Source organism: Lipophrys pholis (assembly GCF_963383615.2).
Source record: "Lipophrys pholis genome assembly, chromosome: 22".
NCBI classification, from domain to species: domain Eukaryota; kingdom Metazoa; phylum Chordata; class Actinopteri; order Blenniiformes; family Blenniidae; genus Lipophrys; species Lipophrys pholis.
Genome location: NC_137644.1, coordinates 6471305 through 6490274, shown reverse-complemented (window position 1 = coordinate 6490274; position 18970 = coordinate 6471305). Strand labels below are relative to the sequence as shown.

Sequence of the window (18970 nt, the reverse complement as noted above, 5' to 3'; positions counted from 1 at the left end):
CCTTTTCAAAAGTGAAACAAAATAAGACAATATATACACAGGTTTTCACAGTGATGATGAGCCCAACGATATGGATGAGAACTTTATTCCCAGCTCCACACAGGGATTTCCCTCCATGCAATGCAAGCTCCGCACATTTCTGCCCTCGTTTGGCCCGCACGCTGCACATGCATCCAGGGTCTGACTGGAGAACTTCTGGCCCACTCTGCAGAGCGGTTTGCGCCGAGTTGCGTAATGAAGCGGAGCTCCTCCTGCAGCAACTACATCCAGTTCATAGTTCGCAAGGATTAGTGCAGAAGCCTCGAAGTGGCCCCACATGACGTGGCTGAGCCAGGCGGCGGGTCCTTCACCTGCAGCAGGGAGACAAACCCGGAAGCGGGACAAAAGTTGAAGTTTTTTCCCCGTTTGGAAAAGTTACGCGCGCTGCCACCATGCACTCCGCCGTGCGTCTCCGCCACCTCCCTGCGCTCCGGGGCAGGAGGAGGCTCGCGGGGACTTTATACGCAGCACAGGAAGCCCCCGGAGCTGCAACTGCGGCTGTCTGGAAATGTGCGGCGGTGCAGGGCTGCAGGGGCTTTGCGTCGGAGGCAGCGTACGGACGAGCCTTCAACACGGCCAGAGATCAACCGGAGAGCTTCTGGCAGGAGGCGGCGCAGGACGTCAACTGGTTCCAACCCTGGAGCAAAACTCTGCACGTGGAGGATCCGGTGTTTCCAAACTGGTGGGTTTCACTGTATGATGGATAACAATAAAGAACACCTCTCAGATAAGTGTCTCAAAAACACAAGATTCAATGTATAAAACTACATATTATACGGTTAATTAAAATAAAGTAAAAGTTGAAATGTACTCCAGTATTGTAATGTAGAAAAGTTAATCTTTAACTTTCTGGAGACAGGTTGAAGTTTTAAAGACACATTAAACTTTTTCTTGGGCTCAGATGTGAAGGCTCACGATTCCAGGTGTATCACAGATTCAAGTCACAAAATTAAATCATTTTCTAACAACAACGTCAGATTTGATATGAAACACTGCTGATTCCATTTTAAAAGTTTGATGTTTTTAAAAACAGGATTTGTTATTAAAGCTTTGTCATTTAACTTGATTCCTAGTCGTCCTTATTGAAGTTAAACCAAGGAAAGAAGCCAGTTTGAAGAAGGTGAAAAATAATTATATTAATGACTCATAATGTAAATCTTGGCCATTTTGAATCTAATAAAATTCAATATTGAATGAATATACTATTACTACTATTTTTCACAAGCAAACTGCACCAAACCTGAAAAAAAACTTTTAATTTTACTTTTAACATATTTTCATGTTATTACATTTCCAGCTGTGGTTATGTTTAAATGAATTTTAACACTACCTCAATAATGTAATTTAAAATGTTATAAAATGTATTCATTTAAAATTAGTGATACTTTACATCGTATTGATTTTGACATTTCAGTCAGTTTAAAGAAAAAAACACCCAGAAATGTTCTTTATGTTTAAAAAAAATCTAAATGTAACACACCTGCCTCATCGTGTATCCTTTATTATTGAACCAATGACACTGTGACACTGAGTTTTGGTTTCGATTGTTGATGTAGAATATATTGGCACGTCTTAGTGTTAGGCTGAAGATGCGCGGTGTCTGGTGTGCTGTCATTTCAATTTCTGATGTTTTTCAACTCGGCTGATTGTCAATATATGCACATATTTTCTCCCCTCTTCTCTGGTTGAATTAACATATTATAATTCACCCAAATGCAAATGCTCATTCACAACGCAAAGGTATTCATTTGGAAAATGAGAGAACCATTTTAAAGTAGGCTTAGTAAAACATTACATGTTTATTTGGGTGTGATTTAAAAAAAAAAAAAAAAAAAAAGGTACTCAAACAGGCTCTGATTATGTTCTCCTGGGATGTTCAGGCATCACTTACACACAGAAAACGTAAATTTACTGTACTGCAGCTCTTCTGCTGCTGCTCATCGCATTGCTTTGAGGAAACAACTTCAACTTGTTTTACTTTGGTAAATTTTAAAGTTGAATCTCCACACATTTCATACAGTTTTGACTGAGCTGTCAGTAAAGGTTTTAAAATGGAACTCACTAAATTTGCCACTTTCACACTGAAACGGACCTGTTTAGCTCACTTTCGTGTCGGATCGCTGCACAAATGACTGGGTTAATGTGAAAACAGCTTTTATAGAAGGTTTTAATGTACTTCTTCCATTATTGAAGCTTTTTTTTTTTTTACTAATTTGTATTGTTTGGATTATGAAACAACTCGTAACGTCTCCAAGTATTGTCGTGCATTTTAACATGGACTCATTAACGTTATTAAATTAAACATATTTTCTTTGTGTTTCCGTCAGGTTCGTTGGTGGAAAGTTAAACATGTGCTACAACGCTGTGGACCGGCACGTGGAGAATGGCCGTGGAGAGCAGCCGGCTATCATCTACGACAGCCCAGTGACCGCCACCAAACAGATCATCACTTTCAGGGAACTGCAGGAGCAGGTAAGCGTGGATGCGACGTCTCTTATTTAAAATCTCATCTCAGGTTAATAGGCTTTGAGAGAAACAAACTGAGCCTATAATCTGGAACATATATTAAATATATCGCCAGATTCAATTCAGATCGGACTGAAGTACAAAGTGAAAGTGACATTATGGAATATTGATGAAGAAAGTAAAACAAGACGAGTTAAAATGAGTCAGTCCAGCATCTTGTCCAGCTGCTACAGCGCTTCATATGTCCTCTGTATCATCGTCCAGGTGTCCAGGCTAGCAGGAGTGTTGGTGAAGAACGGCGTTCGAAAAGGAGACCTCGTCGTCATCTACATGCCGATGGTTCCCCAGGCCATGTTCACCATGCTGGCCTGCGCTCGGATCGGAGCCCCACACAGCCTCATCTTTGGCGGCTTCGCCTCCAAGGAGCTCTCCGTCCGCATCGATCACGCCAAGGTCAGCGGAGATCCACCTATTCATGAGCCATGAAAGTATTCAGAAACTCGGCATCAATAAATCCCAAATTTAAGACCAATTCGATAGATTATGTTGCATTCATGCATGTCGACGTGTTGGGCGAATCATGAGCTCTCCCATCTGAGAAGCCCTCCCAACAGATGCTGTGTCTTCACCTCGTAATGACAATACCCTACAAGACTGTCGCATGAGTATTTTGCTTTTGTCTTTACAGGAAAGTAAGTTTTTTTTAAAACATACTTTTGACATGTTTCGAGTGTTCTTCCATCTTCCGTCATTAAACTAAAATTATAAAGGCTAAACGTCTATAGTCTAAAAGGCTAAAAGTTTAAAGACTAAAAGCTAAAGTCTAAAGACTAAAAGTCTAAAAGCTAAAAGTCTATAGTAGGGGTGTAACAATACATCGATACATTGATTCATTTATTTATTTATTTTTATTTATTTATTTTTTTTTATTTAAATTTTTTTTATTATTATTTTTTTTTTTTGCCCTTGTCCTGTTCGGCAGCTTGGGCCAACAATATGATGTGATTGAGAGCCTTCGGAGTCAGAACAGTTTTTGGTCTTGCAACAGGGAGTCTCCTCCTGTTGCCTCCTCCGTCAGAAGTTGGCATGGCTGCCGTACACGACCGGGGGGGAACGCACAAAGAGAGAGAGAAGAGAAGAGAGAGAAGAAAGTTGAGGGGGGAGGGGGAGGGGGATAACGTACAATATCCTTGTTGATTCATTTATTAATGATACAATTACATCGATGCACAATGACGACATCGATTCACATTGTCATCTTTAAGATCCGCCTTTATTTTGAAATTCACGTAGCACGCCTGTACATCGGTGTCACCATTTCCTGCGCACTCTCGCCGCCTTCACACAATGTGTATGCACTGTTGCCAACTTGGCGACTTTCTCGCTAAATCTGGCGACTCTCCAGGTCCTGTTGGCGACTGTTTTTGCGAAACGCGACTAGTGACAAATCTGGCGACTTTAGAAATGTAAACGATCGTGTGAGATGGGGATATGATATCACATCATATCAATCGAAGGCTTGTGAATCAAATCGAATCGAAATCGTATCGTGACAGACTTTGTGATATCGGCAAACATCGTATTGCCATCCAAACATATCGACATTGCATCGTGATGAAGCTGGTGATTTACACCTCGAGTCTATAATCTAAAAGTCTATAGTCTAAAGGTTGATGACTTGGCCACAGCTATCCAGCTTCTAATCTTGGTGGTTCATATCCCATCATCAGCGTCTGCCGTTCCCCTCAGAAATATTAGCGATGCAGGAAAAAGACGCTGGAGGCTTTTTTGTTTCATTAACTCCAGATGAATCGTTGACAATAGAAATCTCTCGGCTTACTTTTCCCTTCTGCAGCCACTTGCTTACCCTGAAGAAAGACGTCAATGCCAGCCGCTCTGAGAATATTTACCCCGGCCAGGGTAGAATTAATAAACCGCGCTGACGTTCCTCAAGATAATGATTTCATTTATTTTTTTTAGGAGTGATGTGTTTTCGACAGATATGAAAAGGAGGCGAAACGGTGTCATTAAGGATCAAGTGTTATATACTTTAATCCTCGAGGTACATTCAGCTATTTCTCTCTGAATTACTTTTTGATGAAGAGTTTATATGGTATTCTTTTTTTTTTTTTCTTTATGAGGGACTGTAATCGTCTTTTTCTATAAGTTTGTTCCCTTTGTGAGCATTTTGAGCTTTTTTTTCTCCTTTCTTTTCAGCACAACTTCACTTATGTGACCTTATAATTTAGCCTCAAGGTCTAAAGAAAAAAAGCCTGAAGGTTAAAGGACTTTTAGCCTTTAGGACTTCAGCCTTTAGACTTTTAGCCTTTCAGAAGCAGAGAAGTTTGCATCTTTTCTTGATTTGTAGTTAAGTTTCCTTACTTTTGCGATTCGCCAGGTATGAATAAAATCAGGCTGTTGATCAATTAACATTTGTAATTAATCGAAACTAATTCCGCACAAACTAATTAAACTAATGTGCGGTATTAGTTTAAGCAGACTGTGTCTGTCTATTGTTGTGACTTCGATGAAGATCACAAAACATTTTATGACCAATTTATGCAGAAATCCATGTAATCCCAAAGGGTCCACATACTTTTTCTTGCAACTGTATATATATATGAAATTACCAATTTCTCAGAATGTTGTTAAAATCAATGAGTGAATGTTTTGATACCCCACAGTGGGAACAGGAAGTGACACTAAACTCAAATTAAAACTGAAGTCTGACCGACAGTCGAGGCTCCGTGGGATGTGCCGAGGCCGAAGGGACAAAACTGTCAGTGGAAAAATGCACTGTGACTGAGTGGGTGTCAGGAGGGCGTTGTCACCTTTGCGTTATTGAATTAAATCCACACAAAGTGCAGGTGACCCTGCGGGAACGCTTCAGCTGTGCTGCAGCTTCTGCAGCCGTCACTTACATGTTAATTATCCCTACGTGACTCAACAGCGGCGTGTTGCTGAAGGTACCGGATTCATACAACTAATACCTCCTTAAAATGCAGGAAAACATCTTTTTAAACAAGATGTATTCTCAAAAAGTGCAGAAAGGTGCCCTCTCTTATGTAATTAAATTCTTAAATTATGTTTTTTTTGTTGTTTTTTTCCAGCCCAAGCTGATGGTTACAGCCTCGTTTGGCATTGAACCAGGGAGACGAGTGGAGTACCTCCCTCTGGTGAGGAAGGCGCTGGAGCTGAGCTCTCACCAGCCCTCCAAAGTCCTCGTCTACAACAGGCCCAACATGGTAAGAAACCTTGGGTTTGTCCCTGTGGTGTCAACAGATAATTGTTTTCAGAGGATCCGCTCAGAAAAGCCCCATGAGTGACGTCACAGGCAGACGTGAGTTTTTAAAATGAGGGTTCTGCGAGTTTTAAGCTCCATTTACACGACATCACGCCAACTAGTGGGCCAACGAGAAAACTACATCGTTTTCACTGTTTCTGCCTTTGCTGTGTAAACAGACATCGATTTTAAAATGTTGCCGTTCAAACGCAAAAATTTTCCGAAGCCAAAACCACTTTCAGTTAAAACTGCTTTTCGGACAAATTTGGGAAAAAGTCTTCTATAAAAGTTCAGATTCCTGTTGAGTATGTTTTGATATATATTAGTTTATCATTTTCCTTTGTTGGCTCTTGCTGTTTGATTTGTTTCCTGCACATTATGTAATCACACTGCTTCATAAACAAACTTTGATATCATATCTTTGATATAATAATTGAGATTTACAGGATTGAATTGACCTTATTTTTCGATCCTCGTCACTCTTTCCTCACAGTTTGAGGATCTGCTGAGGTAAATAACAGCTGCTTGTTTGTTTTTTGGGTGTTTTACGTGCCTTAAGAAGAAATCCCTTGAATAACGTTGTGCGAGGCGTCACATTAGCTCTGGTTGCTTTTCGAAGGCAGCAGGTTGTGGTCGAGTGGTTCTTGTTGAATGTGGTTCAGCTTTCGGTGGAGTCAAGAAGCAAACTCATCTCAGAGAGCACGAGGCTCGATTTGCTGCCTGTCTTCACCTTCAGACTTGCCGGGATATTAATGCTGTCTGAACGCTTTTATTGAAACCAAAGAAAAAAAGGTGCTTTTGTCTCCCCGTGTGATTAAATGTTAATGAAATCTTGGGTATCAAAGAGAATTGTGACTTGAAATAAGAAGGGATGTCAGAGTTTGCAGAGGCATTAGAATAAAATCCAAAAGGGTTGCGGTGAGAGATGGAGGCCTTTATATATTGGTTAAACGTGTTAGGATTCATTCTCCAAAATGAATACCTAAAGTATGTTCGTCTGCTTTTTTCAAACTGAAATTCTTCTTTCGGCTGCTTCTTCAGCAACCGTCCTCTTCCTCTTCTACTGATACACCGACCGTCTTCTTGTCTTCCTCCACTTCTCCAGTATATCCATTGTGTCTCATCAGCACAATCCGACACCACCTCAACTTTACTTTCACGCCTTCTGTCACACAACAGACACTTTAACTCTGCTGGACCCACCGCTCCCACCCGCCTCCTTCTCATTCACACGCATATATATCGTCTCTACTGACCTCCATACCTCCTCCATCGAGCGCAGACCTCCACCTCTGCAGCTTAATTTCCACCACAAATTGCAGTGTCGTCTACAAACGTTCAACCCAGCCTCCTTCCTGACTGCAGTCAGTGGTTGTTTTCCAAACTGAAAAACCAGCTTTTCAACCTTAAAATAACATTTATAGAAATCTCTGGCATCCGGAAATCGGAAATGTAGCAATAAAAAAAGATTACAACTTTAATTTATTCAGAAGTGTTTAAGCATAAAATGGTTTAAAAAGTAACAAGGTTTAAAATCAATAGAACCATCAGGGACTATAATGTTATTTATTACTAACTACGATAAAACAATGTCACTATAAGGTAACAGGTGGTGCTGTGTGAGTATTGGATGGTCAGGAATTCCAGATTATGGGTCAAAATTACTAGGGTAAAAATGTTATTTATTGGGTTAACAGCCATTTTTTTTTATTATTAAATCTGATCTGATAGAGACACCGGGTGAAATGATCCTGAGCAACTTCAATCTTTTCTTGTCTCAACAGTTCTCAAGTATGATGTAGAAAAATAGGTTTGTTGAGTTCTTATGAGACAAAACATGAGTGGTGAGTCAATTCTGAATAACACAGGCAATGTAATGGTGCTTATGGCTTCTCTGCTGCGAGTGAAGATTCAATCAGCTGAACTTTAGACGAGCTGTAATTCATTCCAAGTTGCTTTTCTTAAACCTTTCAACCAGGTTGAGTTGTGAGAAAACCAAAGAATAGAAATGCAAGTGAATGTAATTTAGTATGAAAACAGTGTGATGTGTTTATATTTGTTTATTTCTATTGGTTTCAGGAGAAGGTCTCTCTCGGCCCGGAGTTGAGTCTGGATTGGGATGACGAGATGGCCACCGCGAGACCCCACGACTGTGTTCCCGTGGCCTCCAACCATCCGCTCTACGTCCTCTACACATCTGGAACAACTGGGACTCCAAAGGTACCGTCGTCATGTCACTGTGTGCAGAGTGAAACAAAGCACTGCTGAATGAATGTAATCAAACTTTCATTGCCTCCCTCCACATTGTTTTCCCCAAAACAAATACACTCTGCTTATGTCCCATAAAACTGCAGTGATATACTAAGGCGCACATGCAGCGCCTCGGCGTGCATCACATTAAGCCCTGTTCAGATTATTCACTGTTGGAGCTGCAGAGGCGGACGTCACATTCACAATAGCCGCTGAGCTTTAGATTTAGACCGTTATTAAAATAGACCCGCGGAGGAATCTGACGTCAGCTCCGTGTGGAATGTCCTGGTGACTCATCTGATCTTTCACTCTGCAAAACAATCCAAACAACACTATCGCCACATAAATAAGACACAACACTTCCACAGCGGGAGCCGGGGCTTTTACCTGCAGGCAGTTTACCGTGAAAAATCCTCCGCTCCTTTTCAAATTGCATCATTTTGTCTTTGACCAACAGATGATATAAAATATCCTCCTGCTGGATACTTTCTAGATTTAATAGTGCAGTTATTGCCGGCTTTTATTTTTTTATTTTTTTTCCCTCCATCTCTGTGAGCTGCTATGAATTTCTTCAGTTATTGCTGCAGGCGATAGCGTAAATTTAAGAGGGAAGGTTTTTTCTAGTTGTGAAGACCAACAATTTTGAAAATGTTTCGACAGCACCATCATCTCATAAAAAGAGGCAGATAGAGGTGTCGGTTTCTAGAATCAGCCATTCGGAAACAGCATTTCTTTCCTCCCCTTTAGAAAAGGCAGGGCTGCGTTTTCTTTTGAAGAAAAAACAAAAAAAAACAAAGCCAGCGCTGCTATTTAAACTGATATTAAAGCCCTGCTTCTTTGCTTAGCGCGGTACCTGTCACAAGTCTGATGTTGGCCTTATCTTTCCCCCCAGGGTGTGGAGCGAGACACGGGGGGCTGCGCCGTGATGCTGAAATGGACCATGTCAAATATTTATGGACTCAGTCCTGGAGATGTAAGGCCATAAAGCATCCGCCTCCCGAGTTAGTGTCACCGTGGAGAACAAAGGGCACGCCGGCGTCGAGAGGGAGAGATAGCTCTGTCCTTCAAAAGACCATCTGATTTCCATTTAATACACAAGTACCGTGCAATTAGATTTCCTGCATGCGGAGGTGATGCGAGGACGTCCTCCTCGCTCCTCGCTTGGTATTCGCCGCCTGTCGCCGTGCAGCGATGACTCTGTGCATGGATGTGATCTATTGCAGGTCTGGTGGGCAGCGTCGGATTTGGGCTGGGTGGTGGGACATTCGTACATCTGCTACGCTCCTCTGCTGCACGGTAACAGCACAGTTCTGTACGAGGTAAGTCCTTCATTTGAAGCCTCCAGCCAGTAAGAGGCACAAACATGGGAGAAAACTTAAAAAAAGACCAAATAAATAAAGTTTTCATGTGAAAACAGGAACCTCTCGTCGTGTTTTGCGAGTCAGTTGACACGACAGTGGTGGTCAGAGCCACTAAAAATGCAACTTCTTTAAACCAGCTTTGGGAGTTGTCTCCGTAGAAACGGGGGAGAATACAACTTCTGTAAACACTCTTGACTTTAATCTCCGTAGAAAAATATCTTCTCATTTTAACATGAGATTAGTTTTTTTTATTTCCTTTGGGATCAAAATCTGAGTTTAAGAGATCATTGTATTCAGAATAATTCAGATTTAACACAGCGTTTTAACTTTTTTTAATTATACCTTCTCACACAGGCTATGGATAAATAGTTCTGTATTTTCTTTCTGTTGAGTTCTAAAACAATTTTTCCAGCATCAGTGGAACAGCCCAGTTTGTCTGCATGAAGCCGAGAAATGGCCGTTAATCAAACAGTAAAATTTGTCCTTTTCCATTTTAATTGAACTGATTAGAACCAACTGTAACATTCTGTCTCTATTTTTTGTACGTTTCCATCATTCTGTTGCATCTTGCGTTTCCTCGCAATGCGGTTCACTGGTAAAAAATGCTTACGGCGCCACAGCTGTGCAAACAACGGAGGTTATAACAGAAAGCACTGGTGCACAACACATATATCTTCACAAGACGTTTATGGCGCCATGTATTTTTCATTTTACACTTTGCTGATGCCGTCATTTTGCCCCTCCGCTAAGTGAAGTCGAGTTTCTACAGTGTGCGCATAAAAAAAACTGAACGTGCAGGGTTTGATAGGATCATTTTAGCATGTCGTGTGAATTCTTGATATTATTGCATTTTATTACAACAGTTAATTTGACTTTTTCTTGCTAAGAGTCCAATAAAAGTGGACAAAAATCTCCTCCAGTCTCCAAACTGGCGTCCTGCATGTTTTCGGTCTTTCTCAGCTGCAAAACACCTGACTGCCATTAGACTCATTATTATTATTAAGGCCAATTCCTACTTTCCGCGTCCACGTTCCCACAGGGTGCACATTGGTCCATGTGACGTTAATATCGTCATCCGCCGCTGTGTGCGAGGGTCCGCACCCCTCTGGAGCACAATTTTTGTCAACGCACTGACCGCCCATGCACCAGAGCAACGAAGAACAACAATGGACGCCTACTTTGAGGGGTGAGGAGATCTGCAGGTCTGTAATCTGTTCAATCCCAATTTTAAAAGAATATGAAGATGGCCAGATGGGTCAGAACTCCTGGCGTGAAATGTCAAAAACTTTAGGGAAGGAGGAGAACAGAAGTGGAAATATTTTCGGGATCGGTATGTTATTTAACGCGCGCCGACGTGAACCCGGAAATGTAGTATGAACGGAACCACGTGCTCATCTGTGGACACGCGATGCAGAAAAGTATGATTGGGCCTTTAGGTTCTGGTTTTCTGAAGCGGGAAGACGTCGACATAGCAACTACAAAAAAAGGGAAAACACCTGGTCCTGCGCACCACGGCCGTAGAAACTAGTAGTTCTGCACATGCTCAGTAGAGGGACAATAAGAACATGTGTGACTGGTTTCATTGTGAAAACAACCACCAGAACTTTTCTGGAATGAAAACACAAAAATTATGTATTTTTACGTGAAGAACTGTCGTGTCAACTTGAACCCTTGCAGCCCGTTTCGACCTATCATGGGATGATATGATGATGGAGCTCAATTTGTCGGCTTAATGTTGGGAGCCACTGATTGTATTATATCTGGCTTCCTCTCGCCTCACAGGAATGGACAAAAAAATGTGCCTTTTGTTGTTTCCTGCGGCTCTCATTCAAAAACAGGCCGTGTGACTTCACGCAGGCCCGGCAATAACCTTTTCACTTCCCTCTCTGATCGGGACACACAAACAAATATTTATGCAGCGCCAAGTGACAGCCAGGGCTCTCCGCTCGCTGTTTGCCAATTTCTTCATCTGCAGTTGTCTTGCTGGGACCGGATAGGTGGAGACCAGACGCACAGTGGAAATAGCTGTCTGAGGTCTCTGCCTGCAGGGCTTTCTTTTGTCCATATCTTATCTTCGCCACAGAGAGTGCAGCTCTGTTTTCTATCACTTTTGGCCCATCTGTGTATAAATCAGTCTTTTCCCCCTATTTTAAACAGCTGCTCCATGAATATTAATAGTTTTTGGTTGGAGAAATGTTGCTGTTATGGTTTTAGGCATGAATAATTATCTCTTTATTTGGTTTTGATTTTTCATAATCCGATCTCATCAGATATGAATTGAGTATTGTGTTTTAGGAGCTCATCAGCTGCTGTTGTGATTTCAGGGTAAGCCCGTGGGGACTCCGGATCCCGGGGCTTTCTTCCGGGTCCTTTCCGAGCACGGGGTCTCCTCCATGTTCACGGCGCCCACGGCGATCCGGGCCATCCGCCAGCAGGACCCCCTCGCTGCCATCGGGAAAAAATATCCTCTGTCCAGGTAAGATTTCACTACGTAACACAGTTAAACATGGAGTATTCTGGAGTATCCGTCCCTCTTCTTTAATGTAACTTATATAAAGAAGCTACTTGTATTCAAAATAAAAGAGAAAAACTGTTAACTGTATTTTGTGCGGAATTTAAAGTAAAAATTGGAAAATGTGCAGCAGAAAACAGAGGATCAGAAAGAGTTCAGGGTCTGTGAGAAACTTATGAGGGACCGAAGAAATCCAGAGAAACTGTTACCGCGATGACGAAAACAAAGAAGGACTGAAAGCTTAAAGAGAAACTCACAGAAGGTTCTGGAATAATAGCTGCTGGACCATGATTACCAACACTTACCATGGACATGGAAAATGATTGAATCAAATATCCCAAAAGGTTTTTTTAATCTTTATAATGGATTTTTGGACTGATGTGACTTATGCTTACGTAGAATTTATAGTCGAAATCATACGGTATCCATAGCAGCGAGGTCGCGAGCTTTCATGGCAATATCACCGATATCTCAGCTCCAGTCTCAGTGTTGTTTCTGCTCCTCTAAAGAATTCTGTTAAAAAAACAAAACCAATTTGCTCGGTGGTTTGGCCAGTTTGGAGCCTCTTGCGGGCCATTATTGACCCACGGGCCTTATGTTTGACGCCCATGGTGTATTTTATGGTTCTGGCATCCCAAGTATGCAGAATAAATCCTTTGAGATTTGTAATAAAAGACTTTATCATAGACTATTGCAACTGTTGTTTTTGATTCTCAAATGCAGGTTTTTATGTCATATGTTGTTTATATGTGGGTTTTTTTAACATTGCTGTACATCACACCCACTTTGAGTGCGTATAAATCTTAATCTTCCGCCTCGTAGACTTTGATCTACACCCCTGTTGTGACACATGATGTATATCTGTATCGAGACGGAGATGATCTGTTATTTTCTGATGAAGTTATTCTGTAAAGTGTTGAGACAGCAGCCGTGGGCATCAACTGGAGCAACGTGCGACAGCCTCTCTGGATAGATGGCGGTGGTCTGCGTTGTCCCGTCATGTAATTCTCCGGTCATCTCTGCGCCTGCCATCGCTCACAGTCCGCCGCCCGGACTCGACCTGCTCGGGCGTTAATGTGGACGGATAACAAACAGCAGCAGCCCGCCGTGGCCGGCCTGTGCTTAATCATCCTGCGTGAACTTGTGAAGGGCGTCTGTGGCTCCGAGTTATAAACAAACAGTGCATGTTGAGAGGACGTCGGTCATTAATTGTTTGAGTTTGGAGCAGAGAAGCTTGAATCTCATGGTAGAGGTGTCAGTTTGACCTCTTTTGCTCTTTTTGGAAGCCTGAAAAATGGTTGTCATCTCACAATCCTGAAATAATTGGTAGAGTGGGGTGACCTCTAACCTCAGAATGATTCTGGCTTTTTGTGTTCAGTCGTCTTATGTGGTGTGTTTGGATGTACAGTATAGACTCGTCATGATCGTTGCCCAAAATGTAACATCGACCGGAATTGTTATAAAATATAATGTAATAAAACCCAAAATGTAATAGCTGGTCGATAATGTACCAAAAGTGCTGAGCCGGAAATGTAATTAAAAAAATGGAGTGAAACCCAAAATGTAATAACTGGTCAATGGAAAAAGCTTTACCAAGGATTTAAATGTGATCGTAATATGTTTAATGCTTATACATTATTTTGTACTGATTGCACACATAGATTGCAGATTATAGAGAACAGAAGACAATAAATGCCATAAACTGTATATAGATATACATAGAAACAAATACTCCAAAGTTATAGAACTCATTCTTTCAATGTTATTCAAATTGAAGCAGTTCAACTTCAAGTTCAAACCATGAATCATTGACTCACTTTATGATGTAATGAAATTAGTACACTATTATTTTTGACCTGCCCCATAATAGAATATTAAATGTTTTAAGTTTTGGGCTCAGAGTCTTGTTACAGTATTGACCCGTTGTTAAATTTTGGATTTTATTACTTTGTTTATCTGTTTATTACACCTTTGTTACTTTAACAATTTTGTGTTTTAAAACATCATACTTTATGACAATTCTGGTCGTTGTTATATTTTGGGTCTTTCTTGCATATCTGGCTTTAACAAACCTTGTTTACACAACGTTTTCGAGTGAAAACGCCAAATTTTCGTTGCGTTTTGGGCGTCCGGCTCCAGGATAGCAGTGCTGACAGCGGAGCCACTGAGAACGCAACCTATTGAAAATGGCTCCCAAGGTGGAACTTTTCAAAAACTCTCGACTCCGACCCCATGGAAATGGGGGGAAACGCAACTTTTCGAAAATGCTCCAAATCTATCTCTGCGTAAATAGGGTTTTCAAAAATGCTCTGGCTTTGTTGGAAATGATTTATTTTTAATTATTACTGTGTAAACACAAAGCTTTTCTGAAACGAAAACGCGAAAACGACATGTTTTCACTGGAAACATTGTCGTGTAAACGGGGTCTAAATAAAAAGTAACGTGGTGACAGCGAGTACTTTTAGTTGCACGTTGTCTCAATTAGTATTCAGTATCTCAATATTTTGCATGTCACTACTCAGCCTACTGTTTGATTCACTCATTGAAGTCAATTCAATTGATCAAACTATCTGGACTATAAAGTTGCATCACGAAGAGGAAAAAAAAAACACAGTCAGTCACACTGAGGTTTAAGATGTATTTATTTATACATAATCTGTATACATTTTCATGTCATTTCTAGATTAGGTTCTTTTCTTTTTTTTAAGTGCTCTTTCTCTTGCCCCTGATTAAACCAGCTGTGATTGGGTGGTGTGTGTTATGTTTTCCCCATTTTTTCTTTCGATTGGTTAATTACACATTTTTTGTGAGTTAATCGGGATCCATTGAACTTTATTTCACATTTGATTTTCTATCCATTTGAGTTTGTGTTGTGCGTGGAAATATAATTTCCCTCAGTAGGCGTGTGCTGCATGTTGATGTTGCAATAATGGTGCATTTGCCGCATGTGCAAATCAACCTTTGCTCGTGGTTGACGTCAAATCACTCTTCGCCAGTTTCAACTCAGTCGCGCCGTGGTTGAGGAGAAAGATCCGGGTGTTGTAACGGCTTCGTACACCTGGAATACTTTTTAGCTTTAAATAGCTTCATGATGAAGTAAAAAACAAAGTATCAATGCATAGACTCTTGGCTTTAAGTTGATGGAAGTTGTCAAACCTCTCGGCGCCTCGGGTTATTCGGCTTTATTATCACACACGTAATTTCATGGTGGAGAGACTTGACGTGGTCATTCGGTGCAGCTCACATGCGCCGTCTGTAGTTTATTGACGCGGAGTAATTCACTCCCTCGTGAGTCCGTCGAGTGATAATGGCCCTTATCAATGCGTTTGAGCCGTATCGCCGGCTGCCATGGATGTGGGAAGACACGCAGAGAGTGGCTGCAGGGCTGTCACGCTCTGCATAAATGCAGCATTACAAACGCAGCAGACATTTAAATTTAACACTTTTCTGAGTGCTTTTACTCTTAACAAAGACATGAATTTATGCCTTTTGGAGTGGGATTTTTCAGACGCAAAATGTGTTTAAATCAACACATCACACGCTGCAGTCGCACTTATTCTTCTTAAATGATCCGCAGGGAAACATTCACGTGCACTCCAGCTTTTTCTCTTCCGCTCCGATCAGCGTTTCTCGTGTGTTCACTTTGCCACATTGACCTCGCTGAGTAATCCTGCTGCATGACAACATTTTGTGGCTTCAGAACCTGACCTTTGCCACCAAGAATGGCCTTTATTTTTGCTTTAATTGCCTTTTTCAAGGCTGTTCTGCACAGATCAGTGTTGCCTTATCTTTACAGATCAGCCTGTAAAAATAGGTTTCTCCTCTTATCTTTTGGTGGACCGTGACTGGACAGCCTGATTATGCGCATGACTAGGCTTTTAAAAAAATGTTTTATTCTTTTGACCTTTTTGTACACATGCAAATTACATTTCATTCAATAAAGCTACAGTTTCCATAAAATACAATGAAGAAAATCATTCATCTGTTTTCTATACTGCTTTATATGGAGAGGAAAGGTTGACTTGAACTATTTATGGCTGTTTTTGTTTTACACTATAATTCTTTAATAAGTTGACTTAATTACTAGTCCATTGCATTGAGAACATTAAGTTGTCAGCAAATGATACTACTTGTCTTTTACTACCAAAAGCGATGCAAGCAACATTAAAACCAGATCCAATTGGCCCTTCTATTCTTTTTGAATTAATAGCAAAGGCTATTAATTTAAAAGAATGGGAAGGGTATTACAATGACAAAGATAAAAAACCGGGGGAGAGCCGGAGGGTGCTGGAGAAAATTAATACATTTAAAGGCTAATCTACATAAAGCTTATAAATGATCTGGCTCATAACCAAAACAAAACTGCTAAAGCTCAAACTAATTAAATGTAAATACACTGTGTGTGTGTGTGTGTGTGTGTGTGTGTGTGTGTGTGTGTGTGTGTGTGTGTGTGTGTGTGTGTGTGTGTGCGCGTGTGTGTGCGCGTGTGTGTGCGCGCAGCGTTAGTATTATGATTGGTACAACTGAAAGGATCCTGCCTCCACACCGCCGGGACTCTTGTGGAAATGGCAGAAACGCTAAAAATAATGTGAATTTCATGTGGGCCCTCTAGTGGGTGCTGTTGTTTGTTTTTGTACTGAAACCACACTACTACTTAGCATGTGCAGAACTACTATATACTGCGACTGTATAGAGCATGTGCAGTAGCAGTGATTCCTCCGTTTCCATTGAGACAACTGTCATTTTCATAAAGTAAATTCTTTTGTGACTCGGAGTAAAAGGACACACAAAATGCACGTTTTGTGTTTTCACTTGAAAATGGGATCAACGGGACCTAAATCTGAGTCTCACACTGTCTGTCGAAGGATTTGTTACCTTTAAATACCCCGACATTAGGGTGAGCATATTGTAGTATTATATAGTGGGCTAAAGGATTGTTTACTGGAGAAGAACAAGCATCCACCTGGAAAAACAATTGAAATTAAGTGGAAAAAAGTGCAACTCACCAATTTGACATTTGATGATAAAAGGGAAATCGCTGATGAATTTGTGAAAAGAGCTTCAGAACAAACAAGGACTCATGTCATCTGCCCTGCGAAGTGTGACTGTAAGGAGATAAAAACTGTTCCAGGCAGGGTTTTTCTGTGATTGCTGAGTCAGCAGGAGTGGTTAAAGCTATTTATCTGTCCAGAGCAGTGGAAATGATGCTTTGGCCTCAGCCAGGAGCCGAGGTGCTACTGTCTTAGAAAATAAAAGCATTTCATATCGAACAATGAAAGATTAAAGTCAACAAACTAGTGTATTGAAACAAGGAATCATTAACATGAACCTTTTTATGTTGTAAGTTCACATTTTGTACTTTACTCAGGATCTCTAACTTTGTATACACCTAAACAACAGAGTACTTAACACCAATAACAATGACACCAAAACCAACAACAACAGACAAACCCCTAACAAGACCAATAACGATGAAAACATCAGCACCGCCTATAACGACTACAGAATAACACCATTAACTCTGACATCATTATTAGTGACACCAACAACACAAAATAACAGCCCAACTAGAGGTGGAGTTAGTTGGTGTTGGTGAGCAGAAACTCCTCCTTTTCTGAAACACTGCTGGTGAGAACTACTGATGGACCAACAACACTAATGGAAACAACACCAGTAATAACACAAATACCACCTAAACCATAAGGACACCAACAACGATGATAATTACACCTTCAACACCAACACTGATTACAATAACAGCAATACCAATGACAACAACTAAACAGATGACAACTACATCAATGACCACAACAACAATAACACAGATGACACTCTAACAACAAAACCATTGATGGGGACGACACGTCAAACAACACTGCTGATACCAAAACCTCAGACAAAATCACCAATAACATCGTCACCTGAACCTGAACATCAACAAAAAACAGTTCCAGTGACATGACCAACACTGCCAACAACAACAGCAGCAACATGACCAACACCAATAACAGTGATAACAGTACCAGAACCCCAACGTCACCTTTTCTTCAACCCGACCAACATCAACAACGACACCAACAATGACTACTCCACCACTACCAATACTAACACCAACAACAATACCGTGATCAACAGCGACAGCAGTAGCGGTGCTCGGTGGTTCCCTGCTGCAGAGTCTGTTTTCCCAGATATCTGCAGACGCACTGCAACACTGGAGGTGGGCTGTTCCCTGTTTGACCATGTGAATCTATGAATGCTTTGTATTTGAAGATCTTCTGCTTCAGACTATAAACTTTCCCTCTCTACTCGCTGAAAAACTGTCTGCCCCATCAGAAGACTCTTTATTTCCTGTCAAAGCCCTTTCAGAGAACGATTTGCTCACGTACTTCAGGGGGGAAATAAAATCCTTTCATCACCGGCTAGATTTGAACTCGTCACGACCGTTCCTGCGAGGGAGGAGAGGCGTCATGTTTCCCGCAGGTGATTGACAGGTGTGCTCTCTGTCCTTGCAGCTTGCGGTCAATATTCTTGGCGGGAGAGCGATGTGATGTGGAGACTCTGGAGTGGGCAAAGAAGAGCTTTGGGGTTCCTGTTCTGGATCACTGGTGGCAGACTGGTAGGAAAGGCTTTTCCCCCTTTCGAAGGACTCGATGAGAATCAGAGATCTGAATTGCAGAGGTGTCATGCAAGATGAGAGGCGGCAAGTGAAATCACAATGCAGCCTTGTTTTGATCGCTGACACTGCAGAAATACACCGTGCAGTTAATCTGGTCACTGTCGCAGAGCAGCTGATGGTCGACGTCAAAACTTCTTTTTATATGCGACAGATGAAGTGTAACAGTAATTATGTTGAGGAGCACTTCTCAATTGAAAACTCATTGTTTTAGTGTTTTTGTCTCAGAAAATGTTTTGCTTTTACACGGCAACGTTTTAAAAATTAAATGTTGAAAGCAACATAGTTGGCATGCCGGGCCACTAGTGGGTGCTGTTTTGTAATGCAACCACACACACACACACACACACACACACACACACACACACACACACACACACACACAC

General features: G+C 41.3%; 1 protein-coding gene across 2 annotated transcripts in view; it reads left to right on the top strand.

The window, feature by feature from the left end:
- Positions 1 to 202: 202 nt before the first annotated feature.
- Positions 203 to 18970, top strand: part of acss3 (acyl-CoA synthetase short chain family member 3) — a 42071-nt gene continuing 23303 nt past the window's right edge. Inside the window, exons 1-9 of one of the 2 annotated variants that reach the window (XM_080492175.1) lie at positions 203 to 721; positions 2367 to 2511; positions 2770 to 2958; positions 5616 to 5750; positions 7868 to 8008; positions 8931 to 9011; positions 9262 to 9357; positions 11724 to 11875; positions 18424 to 18527. In XM_080492175.1, the coding sequence (XP_080348301.1) occupies positions 432 to 721; positions 2367 to 2511; positions 2770 to 2958; positions 5616 to 5750; positions 7868 to 8008; positions 8931 to 9011; positions 9262 to 9357; positions 11724 to 11875; positions 18424 to 18527 (1333 nt within the window). In that variant the 5' untranslated portion in view covers positions 203 to 431. The remainder of the gene's footprint in view (positions 722 to 2366; positions 2512 to 2769; positions 2959 to 5615; positions 5751 to 7867; positions 8009 to 8930; positions 9012 to 9261; positions 9358 to 11723; positions 11876 to 18423; positions 18528 to 18970) is intronic. The other variant, XM_080492176.1, reaches the window with a different exon arrangement.